General features: G+C 35.1%; 2 protein-coding genes across 2 annotated transcripts in view; both read right to left on the minus strand.

Annotated features, from left to right (window-relative positions):
* LOC106867182 (collagen alpha-1(XII) chain) overlaps positions 1-14561 on the minus strand; it is a 94442-nt gene extending 79881 nt beyond the window's left edge. Inside the window, exons 1-2 of the mRNA XM_089348742.1 lie at positions 13961-14561; positions 1717-1734 (exon numbers count right to left, since the gene is read on the minus strand). Coding sequence (XP_089204868.1) covers positions 1717-1734; positions 13961-14546 — 604 coding nt within the window. The 5' untranslated portion in view covers positions 14547-14561. The remainder of the gene's footprint in view (positions 1-1716; positions 1735-13960) is intronic.
* On the minus strand, positions 3261-13366 carry LOC149136484 (zonadhesin-like). The gene is made up of 3 exons (XM_089348312.1): positions 13199-13366; positions 4565-4872; positions 3261-3579 (listed from the first exon to the last, which is right to left on the minus strand). Exons 1-3 carry the CDS (start codon positions 13364-13366, stop codon positions 3261-3263), a joined length of 795 nt encoding a protein of 264 aa, XP_089204438.1.
* Positions 14562-15345: the final 784 nt, after the last annotated feature.

Raw genomic sequence — 15345 nt, forward strand, 5'->3', positions numbered from 1 at the left:
CATTCTGTTCCACTAAGTATGAATCCTTTTTTGCATACACAGGCTTCTGTAAATTTTCCAATGCGAGGGATTCTTCTATTATAGCATGATGGTTGATATATAGGAGTGGAGAACTTATACACCATGTTTTTACGGCACTGTAATTCTGCGTGGAGAAGAATAGATAAAATATGTAATTTATCTTTATTTTATAACGTGCAGTATAAATAAAAGATTACTCTGACTGGAATGTGTAAACCCGAAAATCTTATAATAAATCGCAATGTGTTGCTTGTCACACAGGAAAGAGAGACTGAAAAACGTAGTAGGTATGAGCGACAGGCAGATTCGTTAAATGCAGTCCGACTCTAGTAAAAGGATTTTCTGGTATATTCAGGAAAATTAAATTTTTTATTTACTCCGATGAAACTCCGTGCCTTAATTCGAATATCTTATGAAGATGAAGAATTTATTAGTTGATGTCATGCTTTATATTAAAAAATAAGCTATAAATGTGGTGCACTCGATGTGTTTGCTGATCTGAGATTATCTCCATTTTCTGAGTATTTGTATACATACATACATAAACATACATACATGCACACACTCACACACACACACACACCCACACACCCACACCCACACACACACACACACACATATGATGATCACACAGACCCGATGATCGGAGTGGACTGGTGTCTTTTTAACTCCGTCCAAAATGGAACTTTGAAGTCGACCGAGTTCATGAAAGAAATTAGTAAGGCAGCTAAAAGGTGGCAGAAATTTGTTTTTGGGGTACAGTGGGGCTACGTTATTTTATTGTTAATTTTCACAAATAGGGTATCTTCACTGGCCTCGAAGCATTGTTTTTCTCTTTTAGTTGCGTTTGTTTTAGTAAAGAATTATCGGTGGGCGTTACCTCGCCGCAAGAATTCTTTCTATCTTTTGATTTTTCTGAAGACTTTCTGTATTTGGAAGACTTTTTGTAAACGGTTATTTGTTGCTTGCTGCAAAGTTCGCGGCGAACATCTGTTTTTATGCCTAAAGTCATTGGATTACCTGGGATTGCCAGGATTTCGAATAGGCAAAAAGACATTTAATTCGAACAACGCGGCAAATTTAGCGATGTTGTAAATTCAATTTTTGAAAAAGGAAATATTTGAAAATTACGACAACTGGATTATACTACGAGCACCACCAATTGTGAACTATTATTGGATTACCTATATTGGAGTACACAGGACTGGTCAGGTGTTCAAATACGCCAGAGGACAGACATTTAACTGTGAACTTTGTTTTTTCTTTTTCTTTTTACGTTTGTTTATTATTTTTTGCAGTTAAAATATGAACAATAGAAAAAACAATACTGCTTTGGTGTGGGAAATTAACCCACCCCAAAATGGGTGACAGATTTGGAAAGGAGGACGGTGGTTCTAAGGACTTATTCAAAGTCCTTGGATACCATTGTCCCCTTTCCTAGGCTAGAAATAGAAAAGGAGCTGACGGAGTACATGCCGATGATAAAGCACATCGCCAGGGGTTCCAATTATTCAACCATATGGTTGCTGTTTGGAACCCCGGAGATGGCGTGTAAGTTCACCAGTCAGGCCCTGGATGGGGAAAAAATTTTATTTCTCCCCTCTTATTGTGGGAGAAAATGTAAGCGGGCGTTTGTCTGCGGATTGCCACCGGGTTTAAAAGAAAGTTGGTTGGCCGAAACCATCCAAAGGGGACTTGGTGGCACCAGAGACACTAACTTGTTAAATGTAAAATTGTTGCCATCTGCTGACTGGGTTGGGGCTAAGGCCATATTAACGTTGTGGACCCAGTTAGACGATGACAGTGTGGTCTTTCCAGACTAGTTGACCATGGCATGTTCTAGGTATCCTGTAATCCTTGAAGGATGACTTCCGAAATGTTACGGATGCCTGGAGCCTGGTCATTTGCAGAAGAATTGTCGCCGAGACACGTAAGTGACCCAGGAGCAGACACCCATTAAAAAAATTAGTCCTACTATGCCGGAAAAAAAGTAGGGTAAAGAAAGTGTGCCCGTCGATCCCCCATTGGAGGAGGAGATGGTGAATAGAAAAAGAAAGATGAGCAACGTCAGTTGCTCACCACCTAAAGAGCAGTCTGCGGGTGAAGAGATAGGCCCCCTGAGTATCCCGACAGAGGCCCCAACCTCCGCAGACGAAAAAAGAGGGAAAAGAAAAAAAAAAAAGAAACGGGAGACGAGACGGCCCCCAAAAATGTCGATATTGACGAGCGTTCTGGCAGACCGGCAGCCCCCAGAACTGATAGAAATATTTCAGATGTGTGTGAAGCTCTGAGGAGAAATCGTCGAATCACAATCCGTGAGTTATTTACAGATCAGTAACCATCACTAATGATTTGAGTATGAGAGGCGTGTCTGCCAAGTTTGTGCCAAAACTGCTTTCAGCTGACCCAAAAGACACGCAGGATTCAGTTGCACCAGATCTTGACTGTGTCGAGAACGATGAAAACTTTTTTGAAACATTCCACAGGGCGCTGGGAAGGTATCGCCAAGCGTTTGGCAAAGTTTGATGCAGATTCTCTGCTCAACTGTCTCTGTCATGTTCAATGCAATGATGACACGTTACATATCTTCTTTCAAGCACTGTTGTAAGCAGTGAAATTAAGCTTGAACGTTGGGGCTAAGTACGCCTGCACAACAGAGCTCAAGGTCAACTTCTGCGTAGCGGCTTTACTCTGTGTTCTTTAGCTTCGGCATTATCGTATGCTATATGTATACGTACATGCGTGCGTGCATTCCTACATACATGCATTCATGCATGCATGCATACATGCATATATACATACATGCATATATACATACATATATCCATGCATACATACATATATCGATGCATACATACAAAAATACAAACATACATACATACCTACCTACATACATACATACATACATACATACATACATACATACATACATACATATATCCATGCATACATACAAAAATTCAGACATACATATATGCATTCCGTTTGATTTTTATGAATATAGCCGAAGTAAAAACTTTTGAAACGATTTCATAATGCATTGAGCATCGTATATCAGATAAAAACAATTTTTCAGGAAACCCGCGTAAATATTTTAGATTTTGAGGTTTCAACTCCCATACAAATTTGGATGCAATATGTATTACTTCCAAATTTCAACAGCTTGTTTGTAGACTTATTTATGGACCCCATCCAAAAACGTTTCGCCATTCTATGGTATTCTACATTACAACTGATATTTATACAATTTCGCTGCATTTAAATAGGAACATAACAGTCAACTTACTACATTTAAGTGCTTTCCTCCAGTTTACTAAAACGCCAATTGCTTCACAATTCTGGGCGAATGCTTCAAACGAACGACATATAACTTGTTTCTTTAATCCTTTGTCCTTGTTATAAGCACAAGCGTCTATTTTGCAGGATTGGTAAAACTTGACAGCAGTTGAAAATATAGACTTAAGGCAGTTTTTAAAGATACCTCTCTTATTGATAATTTCGTTGCAACGCCGAATTGCGTGTTTATTACATGTAACACTTACATCTGTTGACTGACATCTGTAAATACATAAGAATATTTGTGTGAAATATATTAACAATGGTTTGAAATTCTGGTACAAAGCCAGTAGGTGTCGTGGGAGTGGCTACATCGATTACATTGACCTCAGTGTTGAACTGGTCTTTATTTTCTCGACCTACATCGACCCATATCGATGCAAGGCAAAGTCGACCTCAGCAGAATTTGAACTCAGCACATACAGACGCAGGAAATGCGGCTAGGCATTTTGCACGGCTTGCCAACTAATTTTACCAGTTGGCTGCCTTGCGAAATATATTACTAACAATAAAATAAAAAACAATTCAGGAAACAAATTTTATTGCAAAATGTAAAAAAGAATAAGCTTGTATTCTAGATATACAGATAAATATAGAAATTCGAATTTTGTATGTAATTTCATTAGAAATTTAAATTCAATGAACAACAAAATGGCCGTTTGTCTCAGAGAAAATAACATGTTCCAACAAGCTCCTTCGATTCGTAATGGAGACAAATTCAGTATTTTTTGTTATTTTGTTGCTAAGATTGGGCAATTGGGGGAAGAAATGCGTATCGTCTTCATCCGTATCTCTTTACATATACTTGTTCCATCGTATAGGCGGAATCATTCGTTCAGTTATAACACTGGAATTGGACTTTACATATGAAAGTGATTCGATGTAAATATATAATCTTATGCTAATATGTGATTTATATTCCAGAAAACTGAACTTTACGTATGTATAAGACTTAAGTATATCGATGTATACATTTAAATGTGAAAACTTTTTTATGTTCGTTAATACAAGACATGTTTGCATGATACTGAGAGATGTTTAATTAATGCGACCGTTTAGTTGTTAGTATGTTGAGAAACTTTAATTATAGTAATCAGGGTTCCTTTTTATTGATATATAAAACATTTTGTCACGAACGAGGACAGTCATTAAGTACAAACACCGAACGAAGCTAAAATGGAAGAAAATTGCGAAAGTTTACACTTACTTCTTCTGAGGTTTATCACTATCATCAAGAACTTCATAGCTTTTACCGATGAGAGAATATTTGTTTCTACGTTTTGATACGTTTACCCCAGCTTTTGTGCGCCAGTCATCTTTCTTGCCATTGCAATCACCACATATTCCTGTGAGTTGTCTTCTGTAAGTACCGGGAACTTTGACAATGACACGATGGTTCCCATCAAATTTCACTTGAAGACCGAAAGCAGTTTCGGCTCTTACCCAACCAGCAGCATATTTTACTGTGAATCCCAAATAATTATTGATTGGCATTTGAAAGTACACGCCATTCACCTGTGAGTAAAACGATAGAAATGATCGTATAATTAAACATCAAGTCATGCTAATACAACAAATGAGATACTTGGACATCTTTGTCACAAAATCTACAGACATTCAATTGAACGAGAGGCTGATAATTATATACAACAATTTGTGAAAGATTCCTCACTCCTTCATTTTCGTTTCTTTTCTATACTGACTTGCCCATTCTAAAGTTTATATCTGTGCGTGCATCTCTCTTTCTCCTTTCTGTTTTCTTTTCTCTCTCTCTCACACTTGATTATATTTATACACACGTGTGCGTCTGTGTGTGTCTATATATGTATATATATATATATATACATTTATATATATACATATATATGTATTTGCAGCTAACTCGGCCGGATACAAAGAGGTTTATTATGTTGAACCTGATTGTGCCAATATTAAGACAGGCACGAATTATAAGAATAATAAGTATAAGAATAAGTTAAGCGAAAATAAGTAAAATAAACCCAGAGATTGTCATAAACGTAACATAGGTAATTTAAATTTTTTTCAGAATTATACAAATAACTGTGATAACTCTAAAGATGATAATGTATGGATCATGGATCATACTCCCTTTTGGTTAATAAATAAACTCACGTACAATGCTTTCAGATGTAGCCATTTTCTTAGGCATACGTTTTTCTGGTTTAAATGAATTATAAATTTCAGTATGATCGGGTATTATAATATAATATTAGGTTTAAAAAACAGAATATATTAACTGTATTATTTATCACTAATAATCTAATTGTATATTTGTATTTATTTACTAAAGTTTCTAGAGATAATATAATATAGATTTCCATTAGTTTAGAATTTAATACCAGGAATCAATAATTTGTATTACTTGACTGTTTATAATTAATAATGTTATTAGGGTTTTCTCCCTTAGACGGACTTTTATTTGAAGAGGAATTTTGAATATGGATCAGCCTTAGAGACTATAAATTTTTTTTGGTGTTTACTTTTTACCCTGAGGATGTGTAACGTAATTTACTTATTTAACTTGAAATAAGAGTTGAATTTGATCTTATACAGAAATGTTTACATAGGTAATAAACTTTAATACATATGGATATTAGCGTCAAAACTCTTATTTAAATATATATATATATATATATATGTGTGTGTGTGTGTGTGTGTGTGTGTGTGTGTGTGTGTGTGTGTGTGTGTGTGTGTATGCATGTATATAATGAAGATCATGGAAAAACCTTTGCCTATATGCTGAAAATGGAAGCTAAATCATCTAACCACTTTAGGTCATCACCAGATCGAAGGAGTAAGCTAACGCAAATTCATAAAAATACAGTATTATCCCTGGATTCATCAATTTCTAGATTAGCCTAATGGCTTTTCCTCATCAGGAGAGGAAACTGAGCGCAATAAATGAAATATTTATACAAACCCACAGGAAAGCAAACGCAAAGCCAAGGTTACATATAAATACCACAAATACCTCAACAACATTGGTATACGGTCAGGGTAGACCATAAGTGACTAGACAACCCAGAAGTGAATGAGAATTATTCAATTTATAACAAAAAATGCTAAAATCATTAAAATTTTATCAGTGGCCACCATATAAATATAGACCTATTAAGGTGAAATCATATAAATAATTATAATAAAAGGCATTTCAACTTGCCTCTAATTTTGGTGATGACGTGGTTAGACGATGTAGCGTCACTTTCCAGCAGATAGGCAAGATTTTTTTTATGACCTTTATCATAATCATTTATAAGATTTCACCTTAACAGGACTACATTTCTATGCTGGCCACTGATAAAATTAATGATTTTATCCTTTATTATTATTATTATTATTATTATTATTATTATTATTATTATTATTATTATTATTGTAATATATATATATATATATATATATATATATATATATATATATATATATATATATGCATGTACGTATATTTATGTACATATTTACGTATCTATATTCATGCATATACATATAAATACTTTCCTTAGAAACATGGAAACTTGAAAAATGACCACCTATATAGTACAACAGTTACCTATTAACCAAAATGCTACGTTGCGTCCTGGCATGCTTTCATTCTTAAGTGAAATGTCACTGATTTCAATTTTCCATTCATCCTTCGGCGTTGATTATATGTGTAACTAAATATTGGGATCGTCATTATCGATTTCCTCCTTTCCCAAAATTTCTGGCCTTGTGCCAAACTTTGGAACCGTTGAGGCGGTGAGCAGTCAGAATCGTTAGTATTACGACAAGGCGAACGATCTGCAGCTAAACATATCTTCCGGTTTTAAGTTCTGAACATAAATGTCACAGATGTTGACTTACCATTCCTCCTTTTGGAGTTGTTAAAATAAGTACATGTTGAGAAATGAGGTTGATTATATTTCCTTAATCCTCTCATAAAATTACTGGCGTTGTTTTGAATTCGAAAACTGTCATTATTAATACAATCCCAGTTGCAAATTGAAAATCACCTGAGATCGGATTTCCTTTTATTTCCCAGAGGCAGATAAAATAAAATGCCAGGGAAGTAAGGTAGTTGGGTCACTTCCCAACCATATGGCTTTTAGTTCAGTCTCAGTGCGTGGCGACTGCGGCAACTGTCTTCTGCTATATCTCCTACAATCCTGAGCATGAACGAAGTGTTTGATTACTCAACAGGAAAAAAGGGGATGTGAGAGTTATGGTTAAGAGACTTATGATTAAGGGCCGTGTAGCAGGCTCGTAAGAGGGTACTGAGTGTCATAACAGAAAGAAACATATGGAAATGGCACGAGGTGTGACACGCAGACACAGACAGTGAGAGGGACATATAGAGAGTGAAAAAGAGATAGAAGGAAAGAGATATAAAGGGCAAGAGAGAGAGAGAGGAAGAGAGAGAGAGAAAGAGAGAGAGAGAGAAAGAGAGAGAGAGAGAGAGAGAGAGAGAGAGAGAGAGAGAGAGAAAGAGAGAGAGAGGGAGAGAGAGAAATTTAGAATGGGACAAAATGAGTTTGAGGCGGAGAAAGGTAGAGAGATAGTGGTGTTGAAAGAGATGAAGAAAGAATTAACGTGAAGAACATGAGTATAAATATGTGTTTGGATGCGTATGTGTGAGTCTGTGTGATTCATTGTTAGACTTAAATGGTGTCGTAAGTTGGCGCATATTTCACTTGTACTACGTTTCCAGTAGTAAAAATGAAATTATCTAATGTCTGTTTAGATTATTGTGCAACAACGAAAATAACTTCAATTATTTCTTACAGTGATTCTTCTTCTTGGTAGCAAGCGCAGCGTGTTGTTACCGAGCTTTACATCGACAAGACGTGTATAAGATACTCTCTTATTTCTTCCACGATGTTCATTTTTTACTTCTACTTTAAAATTCGGAAATTTAGTTCCTGGGAGAGGTGTTGCCAGTGTGTATTTACACGTTCCCATAAAATGAATCATCTGACCGTCAAATGTTTTGTAATGAGGATCTCCAGATGCTGAACATACACAAGGTCTAGTAGCAACTGAAACAAAATAAATATGATTGTATTGACTCAGCATTTGAAAGTGCATTGTCTGTGTATCGAGAATATTAGAAGACAATAAATAAATTAAACCTAAATACTTTCGCTTCACATGCACATCTATCATATCGATTTAATATTTGTTTTCATTAAATGCTATCATTCACATCTAGTATTTTGTAAATTTCTGTGACACCATTTTAAATTGTAAAACACATTTTGTTATTTCATCTGCAGGTCTCAAATTCCGCCGAGTTCGAGTTTGCCTTTCTACCTTTAGGAGTCGCTGAAATAAATAGATGTTGAGCGCTGTGATTAATGTCATTGACTCGCCCCTGCTCAAAAATTGCTGGCTTCATTCCAAAGTTTGAAATTAATTTGTAAGCAAAGTGAGCTGGCAGAATCATTAGCATGTTGGGCCAAGTGCTTTGCGACACTTTTCTCGTATTTACGTTCGAGTTTTATTTCCGCCGAGGTCGACATTTCCTTTCATCATTTAGGGATCAAGGAAAGAAATATCAGGTGAGCACTGGGTCAATGTAATTGATTTATACCTTACTCAAATTTGCTAGCTTTGTACCAATATTTGAAAGCACGATTTATGCACAATGTCATAAAATCAGAGAGTGTATTTAGCCGAATATACAGAGAAAACTATTAGAGTAATATTATATTTCATTACATTAAATGGAAGAAATGCAAAGCTAACACCGTTAGAATATGATATGTAAAAGTGCATGCCATCAAAGTGACACTGGGGTAAAATATACGAAACCCCAACATGACTACCTGTATGATAATGGTACACCAGGCACATGCATCGCAACAATACATGCATGACATGGTTATCTCACATGAGGATAAACAGCGTATGACCTTGCAGGTGTAACCCAGTTAGAATTTGCAACAGGTCGTATAGCCCAACCCGGTCAAAATGCCTCTGAATAAGAGTTGTTTAGGGATGTTGAATGAAACAACCCTGTTTCCAGCGGTGAATTATCCAAAGCTCAAAGAATTCCCCTTAATACATGGCTATGATGCTACCCCACTACTTGTGCTCGTTATCAGAGATGCATATATCGTCAGCAATTAAGGGACATGCTTAAGTGATTAAGGTCAAACAACTGACAAGCAAATCTCTGGTATTCAGCAGAATATAAGCTGTAGTCCATCTTTTATACAAAGACCAAACAATGTAGATGATAACACCTCCAATCAGACAAGGTCAGAAGCCATAAGAACTAGTGTCTAATCATTATTATTATTATTATTATTATTATTATTATTATTATTATTATTATTATTATTATTATTATTATTTGTGGTGGTGGTGGTGGTAGTGATGGTAGTAGTAGCGGAGTAGTTGTAAAATACGTAGTAGCAGTGGAAAGAGTAAAATGAATTTCTATTTGGTTGGAAAATTTAATTGTGAGACATGTAAAGTTAAATAGAAACACTCAAAATATTAAGTCAGGAGATACTTACTTAGCACTGGTGGCACTGGAAATGAAAAGTAAAAATATAATGAATTAGTTCCTTGTCATAAATATTTCGTATTACAACTATACAAATCTATTCCAGATTATGAATATTTTAATAATTGGATAATGAATACTTGAATATGTTTCCTCAATATTCTAATAATGATTCAGTATTTTACGTAGGATATGGGCAGTTCCCATGAGCACTATCTTTTGAACTTCAGCCATTTTGGGGTTTCCTGGTATCTGAGCTAGGTAGTAATCAGCCCGTTTCGCTGTCATTCCCAGGGCACCTATGACAATAGGTATTGTTTTCGTCTTCAGATTCCACATTTTGCTAATTTCTATTTCAAGATCTTTATATTTGCTCAGTTTTTGGTAGGTCTTGACAGATACGTTTATATCGATTGGGACAGTCATATCAATGAGGAGGCATGATTTTTGTCTGAAGTCTTTCAGTATGATGTCTGGCCTATTTGCGTCTATCTTTCTGTCAGTTTGAATGATGAAGTTCCAGAGGCGTGCAATGTGATCATTTTCAAGTACTGGGGATGGTTTGTGTTCCCACCAGTTTTTATCATGGGGCAAGTCCAGGTTTTTGCATATTACCCAGTAAATATATTGTGCAGCTCTATCATGCCTGTTGAGATTATTATTATTATTATTATTATTATTATTATTATTCAGTAGTTTTATTTTTATAACGTGCTTTCACTTCACTACCGAGCGCAGCTCTGTGCGCCTTGGGTATGTGCTGTGGTTTGCTGTGGTGCTCTTATGTTTACTGTATTGAAAGTGTTTTGCGTAGAATGTGTGCAGTACCCAGTAGTGCAATTTTCTGTATGTTATATATATTTGTAAGTCCTGGTGTTTTTGTTATGTATTTGTCTGAATATTTTTTTATTATACCTAAGGCACCTACTATGATAGGAATTGTTTCTGTTTTTAGATTCCACATTCGAGTTATCTCTATTTCCAGGTCTTTGTATTTTGAAAGTTTTTCCATTTCTTTTAGAGAAACGTTGTCATCTGCTGGTATTGAAACATCAATTAGAAGGCATTTTTTTCCTTCATGATCTTTGACAACTATATCTGGTCTATTTGCCTTAATTTCTCTATCTGTGTGTATTGGCATATCCCAGAGTATGGTTGCTTTCTCGTTTTCTGTGACCTTTTCTGGCGTGTGTTTATACCATCTTTTTTCTGTTGCTATTCCATAATGTTGGCATAGCTTCCAGTGTATATAGGTCCCAGCTCTGTCGTGTCTGTGAATATATTCCTTCTTAGCCAAGACTGGGCAGCCAGAGATAATATGATTTATTGTTTCTTGTCGATCTCCACATATTCTACAGTTACTTGTTATATTTCTTTTCATTATGTGTTTTTGGTAATTTCTGGTGGGGAGGCTTTGGTCTTGTGCAGCAATTAAAAATCCTTCAGTCTCTGCTTTGAGTCCTGAGCTTCTCAGCCATTGCTGGGATTTTTCTCTGTCTATTTCTTTCGCATTTAGTTTAGCCCAGTATTTACCATGTAGGGGCTTTTCTTGCCATCGTTTTATCATGGTCCGTTGCTCTTCTAGTTTTAGTTTGGATTTCATTTGTTTTATAGCTTTTGTTGTTTCTTCTTCTTCTTCTTCGTATTTGTTAGGTAGATTGATTTCTTGTTTGTATTTGTCAGCTTCCTTAAATACTGAAAACAGTTTTTTGTTTTGCTCGTGTTTTGTGGCTATTTGTATTAGTTTCCCTTGCTTCTGGAGTAGGTATTTTTGCAGTCCTATGGTGGTTATTTTATAATAGTTTTCTAGCTGTATAAGACCCCTGCCACCTTCTGTGCGTTGTATATATAGCCTTTCTATGTCAGATTTTGGGTGGTGCATCCTATATCCTGTCATTATTTTTCTTGTTTTCCTGTCTATTTTACATAGTTCGTTTAGTGTCCAGTTAAGGATGTTGTAGCTGTAGCTTATAACTGGGACAGCTAAAGTGTTGATATCCATTATCTTGTTTTTAGCATTGAGCTCTGTTTTTAGTAGTGATCTAACTCGTCTATAGTACTCTTTCTTTATTTTTTCTTTCATTTGTGTATGTTGTATCCTATCTAGTTCATTGACTCCTAAATACTTATATGGTTGGCTTTCGTCTAGTTCTCTTATTTCATTGGCTTTATCTAGTGTTATATTGCTACTTTTAACTAATTTTCCTCTTTTCAGGGTTGCTTTGGCACATTTTTCTAATCCGAATTTCATTTCTATTTCCTTGGTAAAGCCGTGTACTGTCTGTAGTAGTGTTTCTAGCTCTTTGTCGTTTTTTGCATATAATTTTAGGTCATCCATATATAGAAGGTGGCTGACTGTTTTTCCATAGCATTTGTAACCGCATCCAGTTCTATTTAGCAATTCTGTTAAAGGTGTGAGTGCCAGGCAGAACAGGAGTGGAGAGAGCGTGTCTCCCTGGAATATTCCTCTTCTAATGGGGATGGCTTTCGTTTTCACAAGTCCCTCTTTTGTTTGGAGCTGTAGCACTGTCTGCCATTTGTTCATTGAGTGCTCTATGTATTTTATGATAATTGGTGCCACCTTGTTTATGGCTAGTGTTTCCAGAATCCACGTGTGGGGAACACTGTCGAAAGCCTTTTGGTAGTCCACCCAGGCCATACTGAGGCCTTTCTTCTTTCTGCGGCTGTCTTCAGTTATGGCTTTATTATTATTATTATTATTATTATTATTATTATTATTATTATTATTATTATTATTATTATTATTATTTGTGGTGGTGTTGGTGGTAGTGATGATAGTAGTAGCAGAGTAGTTGTAAAATAAGTAGTAGCAGAGTATTCATAAAATATGTAGTAGCAGTGGAAAGAGTAAAGTGAATTTCTATTTGGCTGGAAAATTTAATTGTGAGACATGTAAAGTTAAATAGAAACACTTAAAATATTAAGTCAGCAGATACTTACTTGGCACTTGTGGTGCTTGAAATGAAAAGTAAAAATATAATGAATTAGTTCCTTGTCATAAGTATTTCGTATTACATCTATACAAATCTATTCTAGATTATGAATATTTTAATAATTGGATAATGAATACTTGAATATGTTTCCTCAATATTCTAATAATGATTCATACTTATTGTGTCATGCGTTCTTTCCAAGTGTTATATTGAATATAATTTCTATGACACTGACATACATATCAGAAATGTTCTCGTGATTATCTGTATAATAAATAAATGAGCACATTCATATCCTTAATCACGTTCTCTGGCGTGTGAAATTGTGGTCGGGAAGAACGTTTCTATGTAACAATTTTTATGTGTATTTATTTACACGATCAATAGCTATATAGTTCTTTTCAATCGTACAATGTTTCCCGGAATATTCACGTTTATATGAACATGTGTATGTTTTGCTACGTCTCCTGCAAACTCCACCATTCTTGCATGTTTTTGAGTCACATGGATTAGCTAGAAATTGAAATATAAATATTCCAGCCATCGTTTAAAGATTGCTACAGTAAACGAAATGTTTCTGTGGCTAATAATCCAGCAAAGTAACCAGGAATCCAGAAATCCGTTGAAGTGAAAAATTTATTTATAACCAATTAAAATTTCTTCTATTTATAACCAAGCAAATTTCCCTAAAATCTGAATCTATTGTATTTTAAGTGTGAAAATGGATAACATTATCGTCTTTTGAATATACATATCATATCAATCTAAAAATATGAATTCATTGCAATTATATAACAAGTCATCAAAGGACATTTTAATACCTTTTCAACATAATTACGCATTATTTCACCATTGAAAAATTGATTACATTTTAATTATATTCAATAATACACATTTAGTTTTCCTTTACAACGTGATTCTTAAAGTAAAACTATTCTTACACTAACACTGCCTCGCAATCTACACCATTTTGAGCATCATGAATAGTTATGAATTGTATTGTGAGTGTGAGAAATTCTATAATCTGTAGATACAAAACATTATACATACCATTACATTTTCAGTATCATGGAAAATTATGAAGTCTATCCTAGTGTAATTAATTCTACAATGAGTAGTTACAAAATTATATACATACCATTACAAGTCTTTTTAACCAATTGCTTCACGATGGAACTAAGAACATTAAAGTTTTTAACTGCGAACACATGATCTCGGCTTGGTGAACTACCAATAATTTTCAATTCAGACTGTCTAATTCCTTTGCCAACTCCGATAGCAAACACAATGGTGCCACTTTTTCGTAATTCCAATGCTGCTTTTTTAGTTTTACTGAGGATATTCGATTTGCCATCAGTTATTATGATAGCAATGTTCGGGACACGTTTTCTATCCCCTGCCCTTCGTGTGAATGAATTTTTCCTCAAGTAATTAAGAGCTAAATGTGTATTCGTTCCTCCTTTTCGGTACCCTATTTTATTGATTGCCTTGAGTAGATTCTTCTTGTTATAATACCTATTCATCTTAAACTGCGATTTGACCTTCCAGCTGAATGTAATGGCTCCTACACGAATTTTGTTTTTTCCAATGTTAAAAGGTTTTACTAGATTTTGTGCAAAACTTTTCACTTTCGCGAAGTTCTTAGATCCAACACTGCCAGAATCATCCAAGACGAGCATAACATCAGCAACTGCCTTATCACAACCTACAAAAGAAAGATACATATTTGATATCTGAGTTATTCCAAGAATAGTGTAAATGATAGCATTTTGAGATTTTCAAGTTGAAATTCCGCGTAATGGTGTATTTATTTTATTAGTATTTTTGAGAAGATGAATTACTAAGACATATATATAGCAATGACCATTCTTGTAATTAGTATGGTTATGAAGGTTCGTCGCCAGTAGAGAGATTGTTGGGCTCACGAATATAATGTGTTGCATTACTGGACTGCGTGGAGTGTTCCGTTCTTGAGTAAATATTTGATTTTAGGTTACACCACTCTACGTAACTAGAAATGTAGAAATTACTTCCAACCAAGGACCACTGTAATATCTCTCTCTCTCTCTCTCTGGGTATCACATCTTTAATAGTCAGCTGGCTTAGTTATGGAAAGGCTGATGTAGTAACTGCATCCAACTATATGTGTACCTATAATAATTATCCAAAACATAGTGATTACTACTGAACCATACCACTTTATGGTGGCGGTGATATATCTTATTCTTATTATCATAAATATTAGTATTGATGTGATCGCAAAATTCGTTAGTCGAACAAAAGATCATCTGATATTCAATTTCATAGAAATGATTATTACTATTATCGTTTACATCTCAGAAGGTTGTCTTGTTTGTTCTAGTAGATTTTGTGAGAGCGGACATGAGCCTGCTGTCAGAGGTCGCACAGGTTCTCTTTCCGCACATTATAAGCTTTCATAGTTGGTTGCTAATTATCGTGGGAGACATTCAGCATCCAAGTACCAATCTCAAAATCCTAACTGTCCCAAACAGGACAGTTTTG

Source organism: Octopus bimaculoides, chromosome 3 (genome assembly GCF_046866305.1).
Source record: "Octopus bimaculoides isolate indiv1 chromosome 3, ASM4686630v1, whole genome shotgun sequence".
NCBI classification, from domain to species: Eukaryota; Metazoa; Mollusca; class Cephalopoda; order Octopoda; family Octopodidae; genus Octopus; species Octopus bimaculoides.